At 43.4% G+C, this 24,519-nt stretch overlaps 1 protein-coding gene across 3 annotated transcripts in view; it reads left to right on the top strand.

Annotated features, from left to right (window-relative positions):
• Window positions 1-24,519, top strand: part of LOC115130879 (solute carrier family 4 member 11) — a 42,719-nt gene that overhangs the window by 3,572 nt on the left and 14,628 nt on the right. The window contains exons 1-16 of one of the 3 annotated variants that reach the window (XM_029662435.2): window positions 5,777-5,947; window positions 15,178-15,228; window positions 16,236-16,340; window positions 16,917-16,972; window positions 17,212-17,431; window positions 17,964-18,045; window positions 18,184-18,307; window positions 18,507-18,725; window positions 20,286-20,370; window positions 20,757-20,882; window positions 21,118-21,231; window positions 21,341-21,473; window positions 21,822-21,895; window positions 22,279-22,549; window positions 22,847-22,953; window positions 23,116-23,281. In XM_029662435.2, coding sequence (XP_029518295.1) covers window positions 15,225-15,228; window positions 16,236-16,340; window positions 16,917-16,972; window positions 17,212-17,431; window positions 17,964-18,045; window positions 18,184-18,307; window positions 18,507-18,725; window positions 20,286-20,370; window positions 20,757-20,882; window positions 21,118-21,231; window positions 21,341-21,473; window positions 21,822-21,895; window positions 22,279-22,549; window positions 22,847-22,953; window positions 23,116-23,281 — 1,886 coding nt within the window. In that variant the 5' untranslated portion in view covers window positions 5,777-5,947; window positions 15,178-15,224. Of the gene's footprint in view, window positions 1-5,776; window positions 5,948-9,691; window positions 9,845-15,177; window positions 15,229-16,235; window positions 16,341-16,916; window positions 16,973-17,211; window positions 17,432-17,963; window positions 18,046-18,183; window positions 18,308-18,506; window positions 18,726-20,285; window positions 20,371-20,756; window positions 20,883-21,117; window positions 21,232-21,340; window positions 21,474-21,821; window positions 21,896-22,278; window positions 22,550-22,846; window positions 22,954-23,115; window positions 23,282-24,519 lie in introns of those variants that run through there. The other 2 variants (XM_029662434.2, XM_029662433.2) reach the window with 2 other exon arrangements.

The following is a 24,519-nucleotide window of genomic DNA, read 5'->3' as shown; positions in this document are numbered from 1 at the left end:
CCATCTGATGGGGCGGGATGCCACCTTGTGGACTGGGAGAGATTGGTTCTTCTTCCATTTCAACCACTCTTGAAAACCATGTGTCAGAGCATGGAGAAAGAACACTTTTCATAGAACTCACATACGGGAGACAACACTTTTAACACCTGTGAACACTGTGGTACTCAGTTGAATCAACTGTGTTTATGTGGCAAGGTTTGCCTAAAGCCCGGCCCACTCTTGGTACACGGGCTCCGGCGATCAGTGCCGTACCCTGATTACACGGGCTCCGGCGATCAGTGCCGTACCCTGATTACACGGGCTCCGGCGATCAGTGCCATACCCTGATTACACGGGCTCCGGCGATCAGTGCCGTACCCTGATTACACGGGCTCCGGCGATCAGTGCCGTACCCTGATTACATGGGCTCCGGCGATCAGTGCCGTACCCTGATTACACGGGCTCCGGCGATCAGTGCCGTACCCTGATTACACGGGCTCCGGCGATCAGTGCCGTACCCTGATTGGCCATGCCACTTGGGGGTACTGTTGTCACAACTAACCTCACTCAGTTTAGGTGGTAAGATGCGTTCAGGTAACCGGCTGGAACCCAGTGCTGGACCGCACACATTAAAAATAGACCCAGAGAAAAAACTTTATTATGGAGGTTACCCTACCGACCAGTCATGGGTACTGGTGACAAAGAGCCTTGTAACCTAGCTGAGAATGGGACAGGCAGCTCTGAAAAATGTACCCTTTCTGTTGTAACAGACATGGGTGATTTGTAATTGAATTGAATTCCCAGGAATGAAAAGCGTTGAACTGGAGACAGACAGCTTATTTGGGGGCTCATATAACCACAGAGACTGCGTGTGGGATAATAGGGTGGTCGTATCCAACTCTGCTCCTTTCCTCAACTCCGCTACTAACAACTAATCGCCTATAGAGCCAATAACCTGTACCACTAGACACCTCATAGGGACTAATGAGCTACAGGCAGGAATCAGCAAGGAATCCCAATAATGAGCCACCCATGGGGGAAGGGCGCCCCCTTGTGGACAGTGACCCAACTTGTCATTTTCACTATGGGGAGAATGATATATACCCTTTGAATTTTTTAAGTATATTTTTTCATTGAACCTTTATTTAACTGTGAACCCTGTGAAGACTGTGGAATGTGGAGTAACAGAGGGGGCAGCAATAAACATGGACAAGCGTCCAACATTCGCTGTGCTTCCATGAGACTGTATAGCCTGCAGGAAGCCTGGCACCTTTACGGGCACAGGGGGCTCTGGCAATGGCTGACATAGTACCTTGTTTACAAACATGGGGGGCATTTTTGTCACATTGTTTTCTGCCGGAGGGGGGCACGGATCACTCAGACCCGTGCCAAGGCATCTTGCTCCAGGGTCAGCCCAGCCAAGTGCTCGGGGGGCTGCTTCTTCATCAGAGGTGCATGCCAACCCCGTTTCCTTCACTGCCATACCGCTTGGGGAAATCTTGCAAGTTTCACTTGCTGGAAGTTAAGCATGCTAGCTGAAGTTAGTCAGCACAAGCTAGGCTATCTAGCCTCTTTGACCACAGCACGGTCCGTTTAGAATAACTTATTTTAAATTTATTTTTTAAAAAATGATTGTACCCCCTTTTTTCTCCCCAATTTCGTGGTATCCAATTGTTAGTAGCTACTATCTTATCTCATCGCTAGATCGCTCCCGTACGGGCTCGGGAGGGACGAAGTTTGAATGTCATGCATCCTCCGATACACAACCCAACCCACAACCCACAACCAAGCCGCACTGCTTCTTAACACAGCGCACATCCAACCCGGAAGCCAGCCGCACCAATGTATCTGAGGAAGCAACCTTGGTTAGTGTGCACTGCGCCCGGCCCGCCACAGGAGTCGCTGGTGCGCGATGAGACAAGGATATCCCTGTCACTGCATCCCCCACGCCCGTACGGGAGCGATGTAGCTCCCTAACCCGGACGACGCTATGCCAATTGTGCGTGGCCCCACGGACCTCCCGGTCGCGGCTGGTTACGACAGAGCCTGGGCGCGAACCCAGAGTCTCTGGTGGCTCTTAACCACTGCGCCACCCGGGAGGCCCCAATTTAGAATAACTTAACAACTTAAATCTCTGTATACTAAACAGGAGAGCTACCCCAGAAAATCCACCATGGGCAGGGACGAATAGCTAGTAATAGCTAGCTCACCTCGACAAGTTACCCTGGCTAGCACGCTATGCAGCCCTGTTTAGCTAGTCTGGTCTCAAAAGTCCACTTAGGACCAGATCCATTCATCAAGAAGTCTGGGAAGAGAGGCAAGCTGTGCTTGACCGAGGTGGCAGGGGGTACCCACCAAACCTGGCCACCCTCTGTCTTCAAGTAGACTCCCGTAACCGGCGACAGACTGCACAGCCACCGCATGACCCACGCCCAGGCAGGCACTGCATTCCCCACGCCCAGACAGCCACCGCATCCCCCACACCCAGGCAGGCACTGCATTCCCCACGCCCAGGCAGCTACCGCATCCCCCACACCCAGGCAGGCACTGCATTCCCCACGCCCAGGCAGCCACCGCATCCCCCACACCCAGGCAGGCACTGCATTCCCCACGCCCAGACAGCCACCGCATCCCCCACACCCAGGCAGGCACTGCATTCCCCACGCACAGGCAGCTACCGCATCCCCCACACCCAGGCAGGCACTGCATTCCCCACACCCAGGCAGCCACTGCATCCCCCACACCCAGGCAGCCACTGCATCCCCTACGCCCAGGCAGCCACTGCATCCCACGCCCAGGCAGCCACTGCATCCCCACACCCAGGCAGCCACTGCATCCCCCACACCCAGGCAGCCACTGCATCCCCCACACCCAGGCAGCCACCGCATCCCCCACACCCAGGCAGCCACTGCATCCCCCACACCCAGGCAGCCACCGCATCCCCCACACCCAGGCAGCCACCGCATCCCCCACACCCAGGCAGCCACTGCATCCCCCACACCCAGGCAGCCACTGCATCCCCCACACCCAGGCAGCCACTGCATCCCCACACCCAGGCAGCCACTGCATCCCCCACACCCAGGCAGCCACTGCATCCCCACACCCAGGCAGCCACTGCATCCCCCACACCCAGGCAGCCACCGCATCCCCACACCCAGGCAGCCACCGCATCCCCCACACCCAGGCAGCCACCGCATCCCCCACGCCCAGGCAGCCACCACAGCTTGTCATTTGCTAATCTGTAAAGGGTATGGAGAGTCACATATCCCGTTAACAATTCTGTAGCTACAGTATGTGCTATTCTGAAGTTTTGTCTGAATCAGATCATCTTGATGGGAACATTTTAAACTGATTTATTTGAAAGACATTTTAAAAAGCAAACAGTGATTTCCCAACAAAGGAATGGACACGGAGTGAATCATGCGGTCATAAATCTCCATATACTGCCTTCATTTTTTTTTGTATTCCTGTACTGAACACAATCATATTACAGTATGGAATGAAAAAGTACCTGAACTGTAGAACATATTCAAACAATCTTATTCACTGCGGGGAGTATAGTTGTTTATTGACTAGACAAGTACTGTAGTTGATTAAGGCCTAGTGTTATTGTCAGTGTTTGACCACCTCATTCAGACTGTTTGGTATGATTTGTGATTTAAGATCATTGAGTCCCTCCGTGTGTGTGCATATTTAGTTTCAAGTTTCTAGTTTCAATTAAATTGTTAACTGGATTGTTGATCTAACATGAGTTCAATCTGTACTTGACCATGCACCCAGTTAAAATAAAATAGCTTTATTTTTCCAGAGGGAATTTGGTTATACATTTGTAGCTCCAGTTCAGTAAATGATTTCACAGTTTACATTCCTCCAGTGAGTTGTTATGATGACATGGCACAGCGGGGAGAGCTTTCCTCTTTTGTTCTCTATTGCTCCTCTATTCTTCCTTAAGCGAGGGGGAGGCCGATAGCATGACGAAGCCCCATTAGACCAACTCCTTGAATGGCCTACTCCTTGAAGTTTGCGGTTGTGCCCAAGGTTTGAAATTAGAGAGCATGCAGAAGCCATTTCAATTGGTTTATCTTTTTTTTCTATATTTGTATTGGACATATGAGAGCATACAATTTACAATTGTTTACAAATATATATATATTTTTATAGTAGTATTCCAGACAGTGTTTCTCCCAGTTTGTCTGTACTGGACATGGAATTTGATTCATGTTTTACAGTAGCTATTGTGTGAAAAACTTTGTTCCTGCAATGAACCCGCTGACCATGCACCATGGTTTACAAACATCACCAATCAGCACCCCTGGGGCGGCAGGGTAGCCGAGTGGTTAGAGCGTTGGACTAGTAAGGTTGCAAGTTCAAACCCCCGAGCTGACAAGGTACAAATCTGTCGTTCTACCCCTGAACAGGCAGTTAACCCACTGTTCCTAGGCCGTCATTGAAAATAAGAATTTGTTCTTAACTGACTTGCCTGGTAAAAAAAAAAAAAAAAAAGCTATTAAGCTGCAATATGTAACTTTTTGCGCGACCCGATCAAATTCACATAGAAATGTAAGTTATTGATCTGTCATTCTCATTGAAAGCAAGTCTAAGAGGCGGTTGTCACACCCTGACCTTAGTATTCTTTGTTTTCCTTGTTATTTTGGTTAGGTCAGGGTGTGCCATGGGTGATGTATGTGTTTTTTGTTTTTGTATGTTTATGAGGCTGTCTCTTTTCTATATATAGTGTATGTCTATGGTTGCCTAGATTGGTTCTCAATTAGAGGCAGCTGTCTATCGTTGTCTCTGATTGGGAACCATATTTAGGCAGCCATATTCTGTGGGTACTTTGTGGGTGATAGTTTCCTGTCTTTGTGTTCTCTGCACCAGATAGGACTGTTTCAGACAAAGAGGAGGAAATCAGCTGTGACAGAATCACCCACCAAAACAGGACCAAGCAGCGTGGTGACAGGCAGTGGCAGGAGGAGCAGCGCAATCAGGACTATTGGACTTGGGAGGAAATACTGGATGGAGATGGACCCTGGACGCAGCCGGGGGAATATCGCCGCCCCAAGGCAGAGCTTAGAGGCAGCCAAAGCGGAGAGGCGGTGGTTTGAAGAGGCAGCACGGAAGCAGGGCTGGAAGCCCGAGAGTCAGCCCCAAAAATGTATTGGGGGGGGCACACAGGAAGTATGGCGAAGCCAGGTAGGAGACCTGCTAGAGTGGGCATCGAGCCAGGTGCCTTGAAGCCGGCTCTACGCATCTGGTCTCCAGTGCAGTCTCCTTGGGCCGGTGTACATGGCACCAGCCTTACGCATGGTGTCCCCGGTTCGCCTGCACAGCCCAGTGCGGGCTATTCCACCTCGCCGCATGGCAGGGCAACCGGGAGCATTCAACCAGGTAAGGTTGGGCATGTTCAGTGCTCAAGAGCTCCAGTCCGCCTGCACGGTCCGGTCTATCCAGTGCCACCTCCACGCACCAGCCCTCCGGTGGCAGCCCCCCGCACCAGGCTTCCTGTGCGTGTCCAGAGCCCAGTACTCCCTGTTCCTCCTCCCCGCACTCTCCCTGAGGTGCGTGTCCTCGGCCCAGTACCACCAGCGCCGGCACCAGCGCCGCTAGAGTCTTCCGCCTGTCCAGAGCCGCTAGAGTCTTCCGCCTGTCCAGAGCCGCTAGAGTCTTCCGCCTGTCCAGAGCTGCTAGAGTCTTCCGCCTGTCCAGAGCCGCTAGAGTCTTCCGCCTGTCCAGAGCCGCTAGAGTCTTCCGCCTGTCCAGAGCCGCTAGAGTCTTCCGCCTGTCCAGAGCCGCTAGAGACCTCCGCCTGTCCAGAGCCGCTAGAGTCTTCCGCCTGTCCAGGGCCGCTAGAGTCTTCCGTCTGTCCAGGGCCGCTAGAGTCTCCCGCCTGTCCAGAGCTGCTAGAGTGTCCCGCCTGTCCAGAGCTGCTAGAGTTCAGACGAAGAGAAGGAAATCAGCCGTGACAGCGGTAGATCTGTTCTATGTGTGCTATTTCCATGCTTCCTTTTCATTATGTTTAGTTTTTGCGTCTTTTGCTTTGGGGTTTGGTACACTAGCTTCAAACAGCTGAAAATACAATATTTGCAGTTTTTGAAAATATATTTCACAGTGGTTTAGATGGTACAATGATTATCTTGTCACATAAAATTAAATCAGGAGAACTATTAGAATTTTCGCAACCAGGAAATGGCAGAGCAATTTCTGCATATTGCACCTTTAAAGAGCGACTGCCTTTAAAAAGCAAGGAACCCCTTTGGAAACAGAAACAGTTATTCTAGTGTCAAAATTGAGTACATAGTGTAAATAGGATCATTTGATCATAAAGTCACTCTGCAAAAATTGAGTTTGGAACATCCATGTGTCACAACAGGTAAATTAAGGTTGGGTTTGATTTGAAGCTGTCCATCAGCCCACTAACATGGGCTGAACATCTGCGGTCATTTCTATCTATCTAATAGCTTAGCCAGAATTCAGTGGCTCTTTAAGGCTCCTGCACAGAGCCTTTGTACATGTGACTCTGCAACTACTACTGTAAACAGTATAATTTTCACTGTATGTTAGCAAATAGTGTCATGTATATGTTTTAATTGATGTGTTTGAGCTGATCTTGGACCTAGCGGTATCCCACTTTGGGTGAGGTTATATGAAGGTAACATTTAATATCCATACAGACATGCCAGATATGAGCAGAGAATACTTTTTAATTGGAGTAATGAACAGCCAGTTTTCTGGTTAAGATCACGACAGATCAGTTACACACTCTAGTAAGGCTGTTCCCTATTGGTCCACAAGATGGTGCTGTGTTGATGTGATTGGGAACTCTGCCTCCCTTTCCCTCCATCACCTTATGCTAAGCACACAGTCCGACTCCACAGCTCAGCTGCATATGGGTGTCAGATAAAATTGCCTCTCGAGCCTGATCTTGGGTCAGTTTAGCATTTTCCCCACTAATGGTTAGTGTTAGGATTGGAGGAGGGGAGCCTCTGTATGAAAGCTTATGTTTTAATTGATTACTCTGACTGGGAATGGTATGTTACCCATTTATCCAAAATGCTTAAGGCTGAATGCTCAAGTGCATGTCAACAAAAACTGGAGGGTGCAAAATTCTCCATGCCCTGAGGTCTTGTGTAAATCAACTGTCCGTCATACAGTCCTACATTTGAATGATCTCCCACATGAAGAAATTCTACAGTTTACTATAGAATACTACAGTACTTACTACAGAATTATATAGTAAACTGTAGTATACTGTAGAATAATATAATACACACTGTAGTATCCCCCAACCATGTTATACAATAGTAAATACTACAGTATTATCAGCAAAAAAAGCACTGTAGTAAATATTACAGTAATATCTGCAAAAACACTACAGTCAACAAAAACACACTGCTTTAGCTATAGTAAATAATACAGTATTTAATTTGTATATGCTATTCCCAATCCCCTCACAATTTGTGCCACCCATAAGCGTGAAACCTACAGCAACCATTACAACGTAAAATATTTGAAGAGATTCAGACATCTTTATCTTTATCTCTATTTTAAGGGGTTTTCATTATTCGCTCTTCTATAAATCCATAATCTTAATGTATATCCTGCAGAAACTTGTCTTCTCAAGCTCAGACAGCTTGTATAGTTCAGAGCTACCATTGTAAGGTGCTGCTCCCGACCCCTGGCTTTAGCCTCAGGCTACATCACACTTGGCAACAGAAACCAGCAATGAAACCACATGCACAGAGGTAACATAGTGCCTTTCCCACCTTATTACGATGCCTATAGCATCTCAGCGAGAGGCTTTACTATCTAGACTTGTTTGGCATCTGTCTATTAACACACATGCTATCTTTGTACTATCTGAAATGAAAGTTTACTGTGAGCCTACGGTGTGTTGCGGAACTGCCTTTGATGTCAATTTAAAAAGTTTTACAAGGTTTGTAACCTTTGCAGAAATAACAAGCAGGTACGACAGTTGTAATTACATCCCGATAGGAGGAATTCGATGGAAGGTATCCATGGAAATATAACACAGGGTCATCCAAACAGAGCAGACCTATTTTAAAAATATGAGCATAAAATCACTAAGCTCATTATTTGGTTGGGAAATGATTTTGAAGTCCCCCATCCTTTTATCTTTTCCCTCTGAAACTATTTTCTGAGAATATTTTACCGTATCAAATTCAAAAAGTAAAAAGGAATTAAGGATATGCTAAACTGAATCTATTTTTCATCTTGGACAAACCCCAGGAGAAGGAGGAACTATAACCAACCAGCCCAACAGAACAGGGTAATTCATTATTATGCTATTTGGTCATCAGTAAGACACATGCATCCAAAGCACCTACAGTAAAAACACGAGGCTCTGCAGATATTCTGATGCATCTTTAGACAAATTCAGACTATGGCGTAAAACATTTCGTTGCTTCATTTATTTATTTTTCCTATCAAGGCCAGTTTTCTTGGCCCCAGCCAGTAGATATGGTCTCAAGGCCCAAAACGGTTTCTATGTCTTCAATCGTACACAGTGTTACAACAACAACCTTCCACTCCCTGATGAGTAAGCCTATTCAGGCCATACCCTGAATGGAGATTTTATATAAACCCATTCCAACAAATTAAAACTGCAGTAGCGGAATGCATATTGTCTTTTATTTTCCTATGTTTATACAATATGATGTTCTAGGACATATTGAACAACAACAACATCTGTATCAGGTGTACAAAGCTGCATGTCACATTTCATCTTTTTTTGTATTTGATCCTAATCCATTTATACCAATAATTCATTTTATTTGTAGAGCGCTTTTCATTTACAGGCAGACTCTCAATGCTCTTACCAGGTTCAAAGTAATCTGATAGTAATAGGAGATAGACATGAGATTTATTCTATCTTCTTATAGTCCATACATGCTAAGATCAATACGTATTCGTTTGACAAATCATAGCTACCCTGCTCTGGCTGACGGCAAAGTCGGCTCAAAACCAAAGTGACATGGGTTAAGCATGTGGAGTAATGAGTAGTATTCAGTGTTTTCACATGCAAAAGTGATTGCTTTTGATAAAAAACACTTTACCCTACCTTCCCCCTGTACCCTACCTTTATGAAAATGTATGTTATATGGAAAAGGTGTTGTATGTTTTGAACAATGCATTATGCTGCCTTGTTGACGACATGACAGAGCGACTCAGATTACGATTTGATTAAAGAAGGGTGCTCCTCCCTCACAGCTTTTGTCCGTTCACGTCATGAGCCAAAGACCGGTGCACAGTGGTTCAGCTTAATCGAACACCCTTCATGTTCCAAATGCAGATTCTAGCTTTAAAGTGATAGTTTATTTGATCTTATTTTCCTCAAATTGTTAGCTGGTTAATTACCGATCTCTTGAGTCACTTGGCTGCTATTTTTGGATGTAGTAATGCTAGTGGAAACAAATTGCATAAATTAGTGCTTTGGAAGACACAAAAATAAAATGCAACGTCCCTTTAACTTCCAAGCATTCATTATTCGTTGTCCCAGAAATCCATTTTGATTGAATAGGCACCTTTTATGAGTGAAGGCCATACAGACATTGAAATTAACCAGGTTTACCAAATATCAAAAAAGTGGGCATGTTACTATTTGTACATGAAAGATAGACACAAGGACCCAGGAGTTGACAGCCCCCCCCCTTCCCCATGTGCTAGGGGAGGTACTGATATCCTCCCTTCCTGAGTGTGAACTCCAGTGAAGACTGTGGGCATAGGGAGTATAGCTGAGGTGATCCCACTAGAACTTCTGAGGATGATGGGTTGACCTGGGAGGGTCTCTCACCTGAAAACTTGGAAATTATGGAAGCCATAAAGGTCCTTCATTTTGTGCCATCTGGTAAGTCAGTTTGCCCAGGATTGGAGGGTTTCCCTGCTGTGCAACCAGAGAACCCTTGTGCCAGACGTGCAAGCGTGTACCATTTGCCTTCTAGACTTTACACCTGACAACCCGGAGGGAAGTCTTGTATGTTTAGTGAATAAGTAGAATTTTAGGGTAGGACTGTCCTTTTACACTTCAACAAGACTTGCCTTGATATTTGTCTAGTTTTACATGTATAATGTGTGAGTGAGTATTGTTTTTAAATGAATCTGTGGCATTATCTACGTGTGCTTACAACTTGTTACAACTGGTTACTGAATTAATCATGTTTGATATTTTTCCACCAGCATCTTGATATTGAAACCATTCATGCTAAATGAGAAGCCTTTATTGGCCTGGACAGCTGGAAATTTCAAAAGCAAATGGTGTGGGTCAATATTTACAATATGACTGTAAATGGAACCCTGGCCGTGCCATGGGAAGTACAGCTGCAGCCGTTAACTATCATTCTGAAGTGGGCTGACACATTTTATCTGGTTGCCCATGGGTGAACATAACAAGGATATCATCTGATGCGTATTTGACCATTTCTGATATGACTCGGGTTGTTTGCTTGGTGACTGACTCTTTGTCTGAGGCGCAGGACTGTTTGCCTGAGGTGAATAGTATTATGGGTTTTCTTAGGGCAGAAGATGTGCCTCTGTAACAGTCGTCCTCCCAAACACCAAGATAACCTCCTACTTATTCCTACATATAGGCTACATACAACCACAACGTCCACACCTTTTGTATTCGGCGCATGTGACTAATAACATTTGATTTCATTTCATTTGAACTATAACGTCTTACCAACTCAAGTCCTTCACCACACAAACTTCTCACTGTACAAACAACGTAGACGGCTGCATGCCACCAACCAATTAGTTACAGTATGTAGGGCACTATATATGAATAGCACAACAGGGCAGTTATGAATAGCACAGCCTTTTACTAAAAATATGTATGACACAGGTAGCTCAGACAATCTCTGTAGTTATCATTGGGGCATCCACCCCTTTCCACTTCCTGTATTGGCTCTTCTGTGGTCTTCATGGGTTAATGTGCTCTGGTTGAATTTTCTCAGGCAAGGGATTAAGTAAGATTATCCAGTAGAAAAAAGCCACATGTTCTAATCTGGTAAATTTCAAGGTTTCCACTCGTTGAATGTATTATTAGACCTGGGATGGTTTGTTGAGACTTATTTAATAATACAAATATCATGACCATACGGATTGATTTAATAAGGCACTTCATGGAGCGGATAAGACGCTCTTCCCTGTGGCCTTACTTTGAACCAGTTGCTTGAGATAGAGTTTTATTTAATCCACTTAAAAACAGAAGATAATTAGCTTGATTTTTCTCGTCGTTACATTCTTTGCCTCCAAAAGGATTATCCCTCGTTGCCACACAGAATTGGTGTCAAGGAGAAGCAACTGTTTGAAGTTGTCTTTTACTATTCATGTATTGGCACCAAGCTGGAACTTGTTATACTTTGACTGATTTCCTTGTTCTTCTACAGCATGTGTGTGCATATCTGTAACATCAGCACAGCTGCAGGGTAGGGCTTCAGTGCCTTGAAACAACGGGAGAGCATAATGGCAGTAGTTGGCATCTGAGATTCTGATGCCAGAAACCCCACAATCATACACTATTGGTCCGGTTATCTTTACGGAGACAAACCTATTGTGCACCTTGACAAGGTAATCACTCCACCTGGCATGCAAAAGCACTCTCACCGGTGTAAGGTATTGTGGTAGAAAGAGCTGTATGTCTTGCTTTCACACTGGCTTAGTGCCATGGTCTACATTACACAACACAACCTGCCGTTAATGTTATTACACCCTGTACATGTGAGGCAGTACGACTATTTTTTCTGCCGGTTGCTTTCCATGTTTACGGTAGTCCTGCATTTTTTATTCATTAATTTAATTTCTCATCCACATAAATTATACAATATGGGGAGACTGTATTTCAGAAGGGGAGATAATCATTTGATTTAGCCAAATGTATCCCATTCTTCCAGAGGGGTTATGACCTTGATAATATTTATCCCAAAGGGGGTAAAAGAAACTGCTCAAACGGAATAAAGAATTCATAACATTTCCCACTTTTTGCAACTAGCTGAATGTACTATTTGAAAAGACTTAACTAGGACAAGGCTATTCTGTTTCTAAACTCCCAAGGCCAGTTGCCTCAAGCTGATAGCCTTTTCCCTAAACAACGATAGTGAGGCTTTCCGAGCCACGCCCCAGGTATGAACCTAGCTTCTTGTCCTTATTCAAGGTAATAACTTTTCCCCAAACCACAAATATTCCCTCATTAGCTGTCATTCGGAGAGTTGAAACCATACCATTAACCGTACAGTTAACCTTACAGTTTACCATACCATTAACCATACCGTTTACCATACAGTTATCATACAGTTTACCATACAGTTTACCATACAGTTGATCATACAGTTTACCATGCAGTTTACCATACCATTTACCATACAGTTTACCATACAGTTTACCATACCATTTACCATACAGTTTACCATACAGTTTACCATACCATTTACCATACAGTTTAGCATACAGTTTACCATACAGTTTACCATACCATTTACGGTACAGTTAACCCTACCGTTTACCATACAGTTTACCATACAGTTTACCATACCATTTACCATACAGTTTAGCATACAGTTTACCATACAGTTTACCATACCATTAACGGTACAGTTTACCATACCATTTACCATACAGTTTAGCATACAGTTTACCATACAGTTTACCATACCATTAACGGTACAGTTAACCCTACAGTTTAGCATACAGTTTAGCATACAGTTTACCATACAGTTTACCATACCATTAACGGTACAGTTAACCCTACCGTTTACCATACAGTTTACCATACAGTTTACCATACCATTAACGGTACAGTTAACCCTACCGTTTACCATACAGTTTACCATACCATTAACGGTACAGTTAACCCTACCGTTTACCATACAGTTTACCATACTGTGTACCTCAAAGAGAACATAGGAATGACATGTTATCATACCTTGGAAGGCAATACAAAACAACCAGCATCATTAGAATAGAAATATAAAAGGAGATAAATAGAATTTCCCTCGAGCAGTTGTCTGAAGACATGTTAGCTCAGAACCCATATGGCTTTCTGGAAACAAAACAGCCATTTTAATGAAAAACATGCTGGGAATATCAAACCGTCAAATTTAAAACTCTATTTCTAGTCCAAGAATCTGCCTCAGAGCGCAATGTGACTGTAAAATAGATCATGTGGTCAATTAAAAGCAGATTGAATAAAAACAAAATAAAAAAATGTCACCTTCCAAAGCAAACAGGAAGATACACATTTTAGCAACTGAATACAACCAGGAGCAGGACAGTGGAAGGTAACTATTTTGGGGATTGATTTCGATGGCCAAGTTGCCATGCGGCCTGCAGCAGGACAGTATATCTCTGTCAACACCACGAGACAGCGCCCTCAGGAAGTCAGACAGCCTTCTAAACAGGACATCCACAAGCACAAGCACATGAAGAAGCCCTGGGGAGGAGACATGCTGTAGTGGAGGGAGGTGTACAGTAGTACTGCATTTTTTGTTGTTGACATGTCTTGGTAAGACTACCAGCCCACAGGGATCATCCTTTACTGCATGTGTACACCTTACTGTTACATCTGTTCACGTAGGAAACTTCTACAACAGACTGAATGGCTGTTATTTAGTCACTGTCTTTCTGAGATGACAATAACACACTGTAAGGGATCATACATCCGTATGAGGAAGTATTCCAGTGCGTTATGACCACTTCATAATGCATTATGCATAATTTCATGTATTTTTGTTTGTAATCCCCGGGAGGCCGTGGTCATCTATATAACACACAAAAAAGGCTGGCATAAAATATCATAGGGTCTCCTCACACATTGCTCACAGTCACATAAGGGCCCTGTTACGTAAGGTCCACAGTCAGTTGATGAGGTGAAACCCTGTGAAATGGGAGAGGCATGAGAATCTTCCCTCTAATCACCATAGAGATACAGTATACTGGAGCCATAGAAATAGAAGTCATTGAATGGACACTCCCATTCAAGTCGATGTGCTGTGGTCTGAATTTTTTTCTCTCTTCTAGTCCTTTTATTTCTATAGCAGAAAGGCTGTGAGGCTACTCTCTCCCAGTAGTTTGCTAGGAACAGGACTGTCTCTATGAGATACCTGACTACACACACAAACATTTCCTCATGCCCTTCAAACATCATCTGGGGTCAGGTTCACGGTAACTTAACTGAATTCATGTGTTTCTTTTGGGGATCAAATGTCTTGACACTTTCAATGATACAAATAAGAGACATATGAGAAGACACCTCTTTCAATGTCCTAAATATCTTCTCATAGTGCTCTGGCATTCTACAAAATACAATATTTCTCCTTACAGACGCATACATAAAACTATAAATTCATAGGAAATAAAAACCTTCCAGATTAAATGGAATTTACTTCAACTATGTTAGCAATGCCATTTGCAATGCTATGACTTTACACACAACTTGCTGCTGTATATCTGTCAGGCGTTTCAGTTCTACGAGCCTGCCGGTGGATTTGAAAGCTAACGAACGACATTTATTGTTGTCGCCTGCATTCTGTGAGCTGTTTTTGAAGGCATGCTAATGCCAAGAACATTGGGTTCACCCTGTGTCAGCTCTGTGTCAGATCGACTCTGTGTCAGATCCATTTTCACTGAGACCTGGGGACATTCTCTACTACACCCTTAACCTTTTACTTTGCACTGTATGGTGCCAGGTTCCACTATGTCCTAGTAACACGTAGGGGACAGGATATCCCATGTGGAAATAACAAAGTCGTTTACATACAGTATAAAGAGAAGGGACATCTGCAAGCGTTATGATTGATACATTTTTCTTAAGGGAAAATCAAGCATGACATTTCTAAGTGGAAATTACAAACTTCAGAAGCCTTTTTAAACCTCAACTACACTGCACATTTTATATTTCCAGCATTGCAGGAAAGTTCTCCTTCAACAGGGTGATCAAATGAAGATCCTACATCTGTATACTGTAAGGCCTATGCTATCTATGTTGTACAGCCAGAGTACAAATATGTCATGAGTAATTAAACATTTACAACATTGATTTGTTCAGTCTCTTGGTACACATTATAGCTGGCTTGACCGATTGTTTTATCGATTCAAGTGAAAATATCGAAAACACTCTTTGACATTACAAAACTCAGACCATTTCCTCTTTTTTAATACCCATATTTCTCTTTTTTTTCCCCACAGAGGCTCCATCATCTGGGAGGTCAAAGAATGGATATGTTTTCCAGGAGATGGGTGAGTATGGAACAGAGTTTCATTGTTGACTTTGATCCCTTTGCTCAGCGGTGCTCTCATCTGCTGCGGTCTCTATCACATGATAGGATGATGGATAGGATGTGACATGACATCATAGAATGATAGATAGGATGTGACATGACATTATATCACATGATGAGATATTTCATATTTGTTTGACAAAATGTGTCCATTTTGAATAGGTACTGACCAGTGGTAAGACATACTGTAGATCACTCTGAGCAAAGCTAATATGCACTGATTGCAGTGGTTACTTATGCTAATCCTTCATTTCATACACCAATGAGCACCGTCAGGCCTTTAGCGGTAGTAACAAAGAAAACAAACTAGTAAATAACTAGGTAGATGACAAATGAGCCGATGCCATGGAGGAATACTCATATATCACATGTGTGCAAAGTTATAGCTCAGCCAAGCTAATTACCAGATCAAGCTGCATTGTTGTTCATGGATACAGTCTTTGTGCCCTCTTTCTCTCTCATAAAACATGCATGAATCTACAACACATATTTCTCTTCAATACGATGAAAGAATTTACGAGGGGACGTCTATTGTTATATTGTGCCATTTCTGGTTTTAGGGGGATTATTTTATAGGACCTCAATGTTCTGTACTGTGTGTTCTATAACAGATGGTAATACAGCCAGAGGGCAGACCAATAGCTTCATACTCTAAATACTGTTGACCTTGTCTAATACCTTAACCTTGAGACCAAAACAGGGTTATCGTCCTGACTGAATCAATCGATATTGTAGTAGCTACATCCATTAGGCTAACACTATGCGTTTTCTGGAGGGAAAGGTTCTGAAAATATAACTGTACTTTTCCATCATTCATATATGAATGTACCATAACATCAAGCAAGGCACTCCAGTGAAGTAAACTAGCCTATTCAGAGATAGAAGAACCTGCATGGTAATTTATGACATTGGAGAGGGTATCCTAATCCCTGACCTCTGACCTTTGCTGTGTTGTTGTGTCTGCAGAGTTGCGAGACGTGGAGCGGGAGGAATGTGTTGAGGGCAAAGTGGGGAACCATGACAATACACCTAAGGACCACCATGACACTCCGATCCAAACAGGGATTTCAGGTCAGTGTGTGTGTGTGTGTGCGTGTGTGTGTGTGCATCATACTAATCAATTAAACATTATTTACCAAGGGCTGCCAACAACCACTATTCTCTGTCTATCTTCCATATTTTAGAAGAAAAGAAACGCACACCTATTTAGGCGAGGTGCTGGCTAGCGGAGTAGAAAACTTTAAAATAAAGTAGAGCCGCACACTCTAGGAGCTCAGATGCAAAAATGTAATATCCAAAGTTTCGACAGCCAGGCTGTCTTCATCAGGGTATAAACGTGATGAAGACAGCTTGACTGTCGAAACGTTGGATATTACATTTTTGCATCTGAGCTCCTAGAGTGTGCGGCTCTCCTTTATTTTCTAACTTCCATATTTTGACATTTTGTTATAGTAATGAGGTACTAGTCAGTGCCAAGAGTTCCTCAGAAGTCAAGGAAATAAACAGTCTGTCATTGTGTGTCCTTCTACTATTCCACCTGCTGTCAGAACGGACTATTTATAAATATGGAGAAACACATCTCTTGAGAGCTATGTGCCTATGTGGTCTGTTGAAAACCATGCCGACTTAAAAACCTTTCATCTGTAGTTCCAGATGACCCTGGGGATGACCCTGGGTTTGGGCTCCTGAACACATCAAGAAAAGTAAGCTACTCTTTTACAACACTCTCTGTAGAGCTCTAATATTAGCTAAAGGAACTTGAGAAGTGAATCCCAGTGGAATTATGACATATTTGAAATCAAACTTTCACCCAGACCGAGTACTAACTTCAATGGGATGTTTGCATGAGAAGGTTTGAGATTCGCATAGTGTATCTGTATGGTGTTGGTACCCTTTACAAGTCTACTCCTACCAACATCTTCCCTGGCTTTGCCTCCACCAGTATGTGAAGCCGATGAACTTCCAGGAGGAAGTGCGCGGCCACCGGGACCTAGATGGCTTCCTGGCCCAGGCCAGTATCCTATTGGATGATAAGGCAACCACTCTAGACGAGGTGCTAAGGTGCATGCTGACCCATGTAACAGAAGACGGCCACGGGGGCTGTGACATGGACGAGGTCATGAACACTGTGTTCGCAGACACAGGAGGAGATGAGGACAATGGTGTGCATCGGGGAATAAAATGCAAAATGCAGTTTGCAAATGGCAATTGCTGGAAGAGGCCAATGTAGTTCTAAAACGAGGAAGTTGATAGAATCTCGTTTTTTATGATTATCAGTAAAAATGTCCATATGTAAAAATGATAGATTACTACGTAAAGCTTTGTCAGACTATAAATGACCAACCACCCAGCTTTGGAATAGTTAGGTCAATTTCTATGCTTTTGAGAGGAGCTGGCTACTGTGCCCGGAGACTTCCAGCAATTGTGCTAAGCTAACAATAAGCTAACTTCAATTATTTTTAAACTCCACGTACAGACATAAAACTTATATCTGACTTTGGGTAAGTAGAATCCCCAAAATCGTGCAGTATCCCTTGAAGCACACAAGGTATTGGTGATAAATGAGATGGAATATTATATCAAGGTAGGCCTAATATCTCAGTGAAAACATTTATCATGATTTAGCTTTGTTTTTCAATGTACTAGAAAAAGATACACTTGTTGATATTAGTACCCTCTGTTTGCTCTCTCCAGTACAATTGTTATCCGAGACCATTCAGGGTGTGACTGCTTCTGCCACTGGAGTCCGCTACCAGCAGTCCTGGCTCTGTGTCCTGTGAGTAACAGCTGACGTACTGCATTATCGGTCATTACTTGTTATTACTTTACGTAAGTAATGTTTCCAACACAGTCAAACCTCTGAGTAGGGACAAGAGGTTTGACTGAATTTGTCTGTCTGTGTACGTCTGTCCAGATGCAATGTGAAGAGCCTCCAGAGACGCCACGTCTGCATCGCCCGTCTGGAGAGACCACAGAACTGGGGAGCAAACTGTTGTGAGGCTCGATATGTCATCCTCATTCTCTCCCCACCTAGAACGGTAAATGCTCCATTTGACCCATCTACGATTTAACAAGCAGAACATGATATTACACTAATACCAATATGTCTGGCAATATTACAGTAATGCCCATATTTATGTGTTTTGTGAGTTGAGAAATTTACTGGCAACTGATTAATATCTTAATAGTTCTATTATGTTCCTCAAATATTCTCTAAGTATTCTCTCGCTCCCCCAGAAAAGCACCAAGACAGCTATCGAGCTGGGCCGCACATTCGCCACCATGTTCTCAGACATCTCCTTCAGACAGAAACTGCTGGACGCCAAGACCCAGGAGGAGTTCAAACAAGAGCTGGTGCACCAGCGTCATCATCTCTCCATAGTCAATGAGAAACCAGCTACAGAGAAGCAGATGATCCATGCAGAAACGGACCCACGCAGCAAAAAAACACTAAAAGTAGGCAGGGACTACCTCATCAATCTGACGGGGACTGACATGGCCAACATGTAGCAGCTTCACTGTTCAGTTGGAAACACAGTGCCGTCGGAAAGTATTCAGATGGCTTGACTTTTTCCACATTTTGTTAGGTTAGGCCTTATTCTAAAATGTATTAAGTTGCTTTTTCCCCTCATCAATCAACACACTGTGTTCTTGGGGACCTTCAATGTTGCAGAAATGTTTTGGTACCCTTCCTCAGATCTGTGCCTCGACACAATCCTGTCTCGGCGATCTACAGACAATTCCTTCGACCTCATGGTTTTGTTTTTGCTCTGACATGCACTGTCAACTGTGGAACCTTATATAGACAGGTGTGTGCCTTTACAAATGATGTCCAATCAATTGAATTTACCACAGGTGGACTCCAGTCAAGTTGTAGAAACATCTCAAGGATGATCAATGGAAACAGGATGCACCTGAGCTCAATTTTGAGTCTCATACCAAAGGGTCTGAATACTTATGTAAAGGGTGTTTCTGTTGTTTATTTTAATACATTTGCTAACATTTCTAAAAACCTGTTTTTGCTTCGTCATTATGGGGTATTGTGTGTAGATTGCTGAGTATTTTTTGTATTTTTAATCCATTTTAGAATGAGGCTGTAACATAACAAAATGTGGAAAAAGTCAAGGGGTCTGAATACGTTCCGAAGTCACTGTACCTGTTAATTAAAGGGATGGTTCACTGTTTTTCAATCTTATTTTTGACACAGGGTGTGGGTTGTTTCATTCAAAAGATTCTGGAAGTAAATAACCAGCTAACAATCTTAAATTTGGTTTGGATGAAACACTAAGTCGAAAATAAGCTAAAACGCAAATAAAATAAAGAGCATTACTTTACTTTTACTTTGAGTAACTATTCCTTTAAAGCGGCATGATAAAAGTATTTTCCCTGTTAGTGGTGTGGTCCCCTTATGAGATTTCCCCCATGTGGAGATGGACCACCCTCAGGTTTTCCTTTATCCAGACATATAAAGACTCGCTCCACTATGTAGTAATACTTCAGCCAATTTATTTAATCCCTTTCCCCCCTCTATCATCAAGTCCTCAGGAATGGTAAGCAGCTGGACTGCACATTCAGCTGTATGCCAAAATGTTGTATTTCCCTGGCAGCAGACTGCATCTAGGCTCTTGTAACGACAAAGTACTTCATTATGTAGCCTTCTTTAATCAAGGGGAAATTTCTAGACTTAGTGTGTAGAGACGCAACACAGAAATGCCTGCCCGGTTAAAGAAAAGTTGCGCTTGAAGTACCTTAGTAAAAATGATTTTGAATAACCAACCAACACATCCACAATAATCCAGGTCAAATACTTATTCCAGAGGGCTTTTATTTCTGTGTGCCTTAACAAACACAACTGTGGTGGATGTTGTGGTTTCAGGCCCCTCTGGTTTAGTGTCTTGTATTACTGTATATAGACTTTATTATCCCTAAAGGACTACGTGCTTTGCAGTAGACCTACAGACCACATAATAGTACAGGATAGTTCAACCAATCAATAAAACGTTTGTTTCTCCACAGTGTGCAGATTTCTTTAAAGTTGGCCGAGGTATCTATGAGGATCTTCGTCGGCGACTACCACTCTATCCCTCAGACTTCACAGACGGTATAACTTTTAAGCTTAGCCTTCCTCTTGTCACTACATTTTAAAAGATACTTTGCCGTTACGACCCCTCTATTTAGACCGGTCATGGATAATTATTTTAGATAATTGACTTCAATATGACATTCAGTTTTTTAAATCAACACATCACATAGCCTAAACTTGTGAAAAAAGCTCAATCTTTCACCTTACAATTGCTGTTGTCATTACGATTATCACAGCTAGTTCATATCCAAGATTGTACCTGTATTTACAGTTGGCTGAGTTGTAAACTGCTCTCTGGTTGGTTAGCAGAGTTGTAAACTGCTCTCTGGTTGGTTGGCAGAGTTGTAAACTGCTTTCTGTTTGGTTGGCAAAGTTCTAAACTGCTCACCTGTTGGTCTGTACAGGTATGTACGGCAAAGACCGCTCCTGGCTGAAGTACACCACCACCGCCATCTTCCTGTACATTGCAATTCTACTTCCTAACATCGCCTTTGGTTCGCTGAACGATGAGAGCACGCGGGGAGAGATAGGTACAATCATCTGGATGTCTCCCTATCCCCCTGTCTTGTGCCTGTCCATCTGTCAAAGCCTGAATGACCCTGACTTAAATGTTTGAATAATTCAGCTTTCAATTAAAGTCAAATAAATTATATTTTCTGTTGATTGAATCCTGAAAATGTATATAGTCACTCACTGCATCTTGAAAAAAAAAAAATATATAAAATCTTTGCCTACACTAACATTATAATGGTCTGTTCTTGATAGATGTCCGGAAAGTCATCGTTGGCCAGAGCATCGGAGGAGTGATCTACTCTCTGTTCGCTGGTGCTCCTTTGGTTATCCCACTGACTACTGCACCCCTGGCCATCTTTATTAGTGGTAGGTCTACTACACTGGAAGATGATCGTAGAGAAACATCTGGACATCATAAATACTACATCAATATCCTGTAGACTTGAATTATTTGTCTGATATTTTATGTTTGTAGTGATCCGGGGAATCTGTGATGACTACGATTTGGACTTCCCTGCCTTCTATGCCTGCATTGGCTTGTGGAACAGCTTCTTTCTCATCCTGGGAGCACTTTTGAATGTCAGTCTGTTCATGAAGCTCTTCAAACGGTCAGTGGACAAACAGCCATTCAGTGAATCAGGCTTCTGCTGGATGTATAGCCAGACCAGTGCAGGCCATTGCAGTACAGCTTGGTTCAGCTCTGTTTGGCTCAACTTTGTAGTTAGGAAAGGACCTTGACAGCATGACTACTGAACCCACTAAACATGTGACATTCCTGTCTGTTTTGACTTCATTTTTCCCATAAACATCATTGAAGGTACTCATCATTTCATTGAAGGTACTCACTTGTAATCAGTGTTGTGACTTTGCCTTGGTTTGTTATGTCTTGGTCTGTGGTTTATTCTGTTCAGATAAAGGGGTATACTCTGTGTTTCTTTTATACCCTTTCCTTACAGCTCATCAGAGGAAATCATAGCCCTGTTCATTTCAATAGCCTTTGTTGGGGACTCGGTGAAAGGCACTGTCAAAAGTGAGTCTGGGGATGGGGGGCTTACATTTACACAACATATTCAGGTGTTCCGCCCACCGTGGAAATCCATCTTAGTGTAAATGTAGAGGAACCTAAGCGGGCTGCCCGTCATCTGCACAGTAAATGTACCCAGCATATATCCATCAGTCTTTTTAAGAGGCCAGCGAAGCATGCAATCAAACCATTCCCCTGGGCAGGCTCTGAAGGGAACTGACATGTGTTCCGGAGGACGCCCTTGAGTTAAGCACAAGTCAGTGGCTGAGGAAGTGGCAGACGAGCGTATACATATGTTGCGGTCTCTCTCTTATCCTTGGGCTGCCCGATTAACTCTTTCTTTCCCTGCCCTTATCCCTATTTCTACCCCTTTCTTTCTCTCCCTATAGTCTTTAATTACTTCTACCACGGGCCCACGCTGGCAACCAATAACAGCACTCGGGTGCTTCTAGAGATCAAGGAGTTAATGGAGAAGGCTGCAAATGCAACAGAGAGGCTGGGGAGTAGGACCAGCGATGGGGCCCCTGTGGTGAAGCATGTCACGCATGTGTTTCTGCCCGAGTCTCTGGTCCTGTGTACCAGGGAGAGGCCTATCCTCTGTCTCCTGCTCATGCTGGGGACTCTGTGGTTGGGGTATGCCCTCTACCAGCTGAGAAGGAGGTAAGTTCAGATCAAGTTGCACTAATATGCGGGCTGACCGCTGCCAGGCTGACCACTGCCAGGCTGACCACTGCCAGGCTGACCACTGCCCGTTCAATGGTGGCTAAAGGACACACGTTATCTCAGGGGTCTCCAACTCCAGTCTGCTGATTGTTTTTGTTCCAGCCCAGCACTATCACTTCATTGTCGAACCGTCTACTGCTAAATTCAATTTATATAATTTAGAGTAGCAAAATGTTATTGTGTGCCCAATGCATAGTTGACATACTGCTATGTGGCTTGGTTTACTTCCCACAGTCCTTATCTGCATGCCAAAGTGAGAGAGGTGGTGTCCGACTGTGCCTTACCCATCGCTGTCGTTATATTCTCCTTCATTGGTTCCTTCCTTTTCCTTGATGTAGAGCGTGAGTAGTACACATTATTGTTCAGAAAGGGGAATTGTCTGTTTTAAAATGACCAATTTGTCATTGATCAAAATGTTTCAAGCAAGCCTTGAAAAAGACTAGATAAATACCACAAGACAAATCTTGCCACTTTTCTAAACTGTTCCCAACATTTCAAAACAGTTCCTGTGTTCAACTTCCACAACGGGAAGATCTTCAGGCTGGCCCAGTTTGACAAGCTGACGGGCATGAACTGTCTGAGCGCTGTAGGCTTAGGCTTCCTCCTGGCGCTGCTCATCTTCATCGACCAGAATATTGTCATATCACTCACCCACGTCCCCGAAGCAAAGTAGGATCTTCCATATTTTTACTTTATACTCTAGGTAAAGAACGTGTGCTGCAAAGTGGATATAACTGCACCACCAGGAGAATATTGCAGAATCATTACATTAATGTTTGATGATTGCAAACAAACCTGCAAGAGAGTTTGTCACAATGATGTACTTTTGCTGCAGCACAGCACATGCATGTTTTCAACACACTCAACTGTATAGTATACTCTATAACGCTACTCTATTATTCTGAATATAATATTTGGTTTTCATTAAATATGACTTTGTCGTAAGGCTTTGACCAGTGCTTAATTTGAGGCGGATTCGGTACCTCTCGTGGCATGAAAAATTGTCACTTTTTGCAATGTAAAAATTCTAACAAACGCGATCAAAGTTCATTCGAGTTGCCTCTTCGTTAATTCTAGAGCCGCGCGAAGGGTTCTGGAGGAGCTTCAGCACGCCTGATAAATTGAAATACATTTTCCAAAGTTATAGAGTTACTGCTGTGTGTTCCAAAATAAATGAAATAATTCAGAATAGCCTACTACACCATGAGAAAGACAAAATATTTGCTACAGAGGATAAATTGCTTATTTAAAAAATAGCCTAGCTGTGGAGTGTAGCCCAATGAGGCATAGCCTACAGTAGGGAATGCAGCAACAAATCTCTCAGTGAACAAACAGCATGCAGACACAACTGGCCTTTCGCAATATTTCAAATAGTCTACAATCATGGAAAACACAGGTTGGAAAGCAAATGTCTAACGCTGAAAGGAGAATACTGTAATTTGTCAGCTGTAAGCTAACCAAATATTTGATAAACTTCCAAATATTGTTTAACAAAGTAAAACAAGAGAGAGAGGCTTTTGGCATGAGTGCATTATGCCATCACCAGTGAGTGAGCTAAGATTCATTGGGAGAGTCAGTGAAACTGGAAAGCATTTTTAGGACTATAATTTCCTCCTCATATTGTAGCCTACAATATGCGTCGACACACACAGGACTAGACTATTGATGGATTCAAGACAAGGTCGTTTTCATTGATCTCAGAAACTCAGTTTGTCAGTGTCAAAGTAGCCTGCCATTTCCATAATTTGTGGGGTATTATGGTGCTTTTAACTCTGAAAAAAACAAGGTCGAATCATGATGTCAGTGATCTTCAGATCGGAAAATTGGAGCTCTAGAAAGAATCCAGAGTTCCCACTTGGAATTCCGTGTTAAATTCCCCCATTACCCAGTTCTAAAGTCGCACTAAA

Source organism: Oncorhynchus nerka, linkage group LG6 (assembly GCF_034236695.1).
Source record: "Oncorhynchus nerka isolate Pitt River linkage group LG6, Oner_Uvic_2.0, whole genome shotgun sequence".
In the NCBI taxonomy this organism is placed as follows: Eukaryota; Metazoa; Chordata; class Actinopteri; order Salmoniformes; family Salmonidae; genus Oncorhynchus; species Oncorhynchus nerka.
The sequence above is the reverse complement of the archived record's forward strand: the minus strand, read 5'-3'. Positions and strand labels throughout refer to the sequence as shown.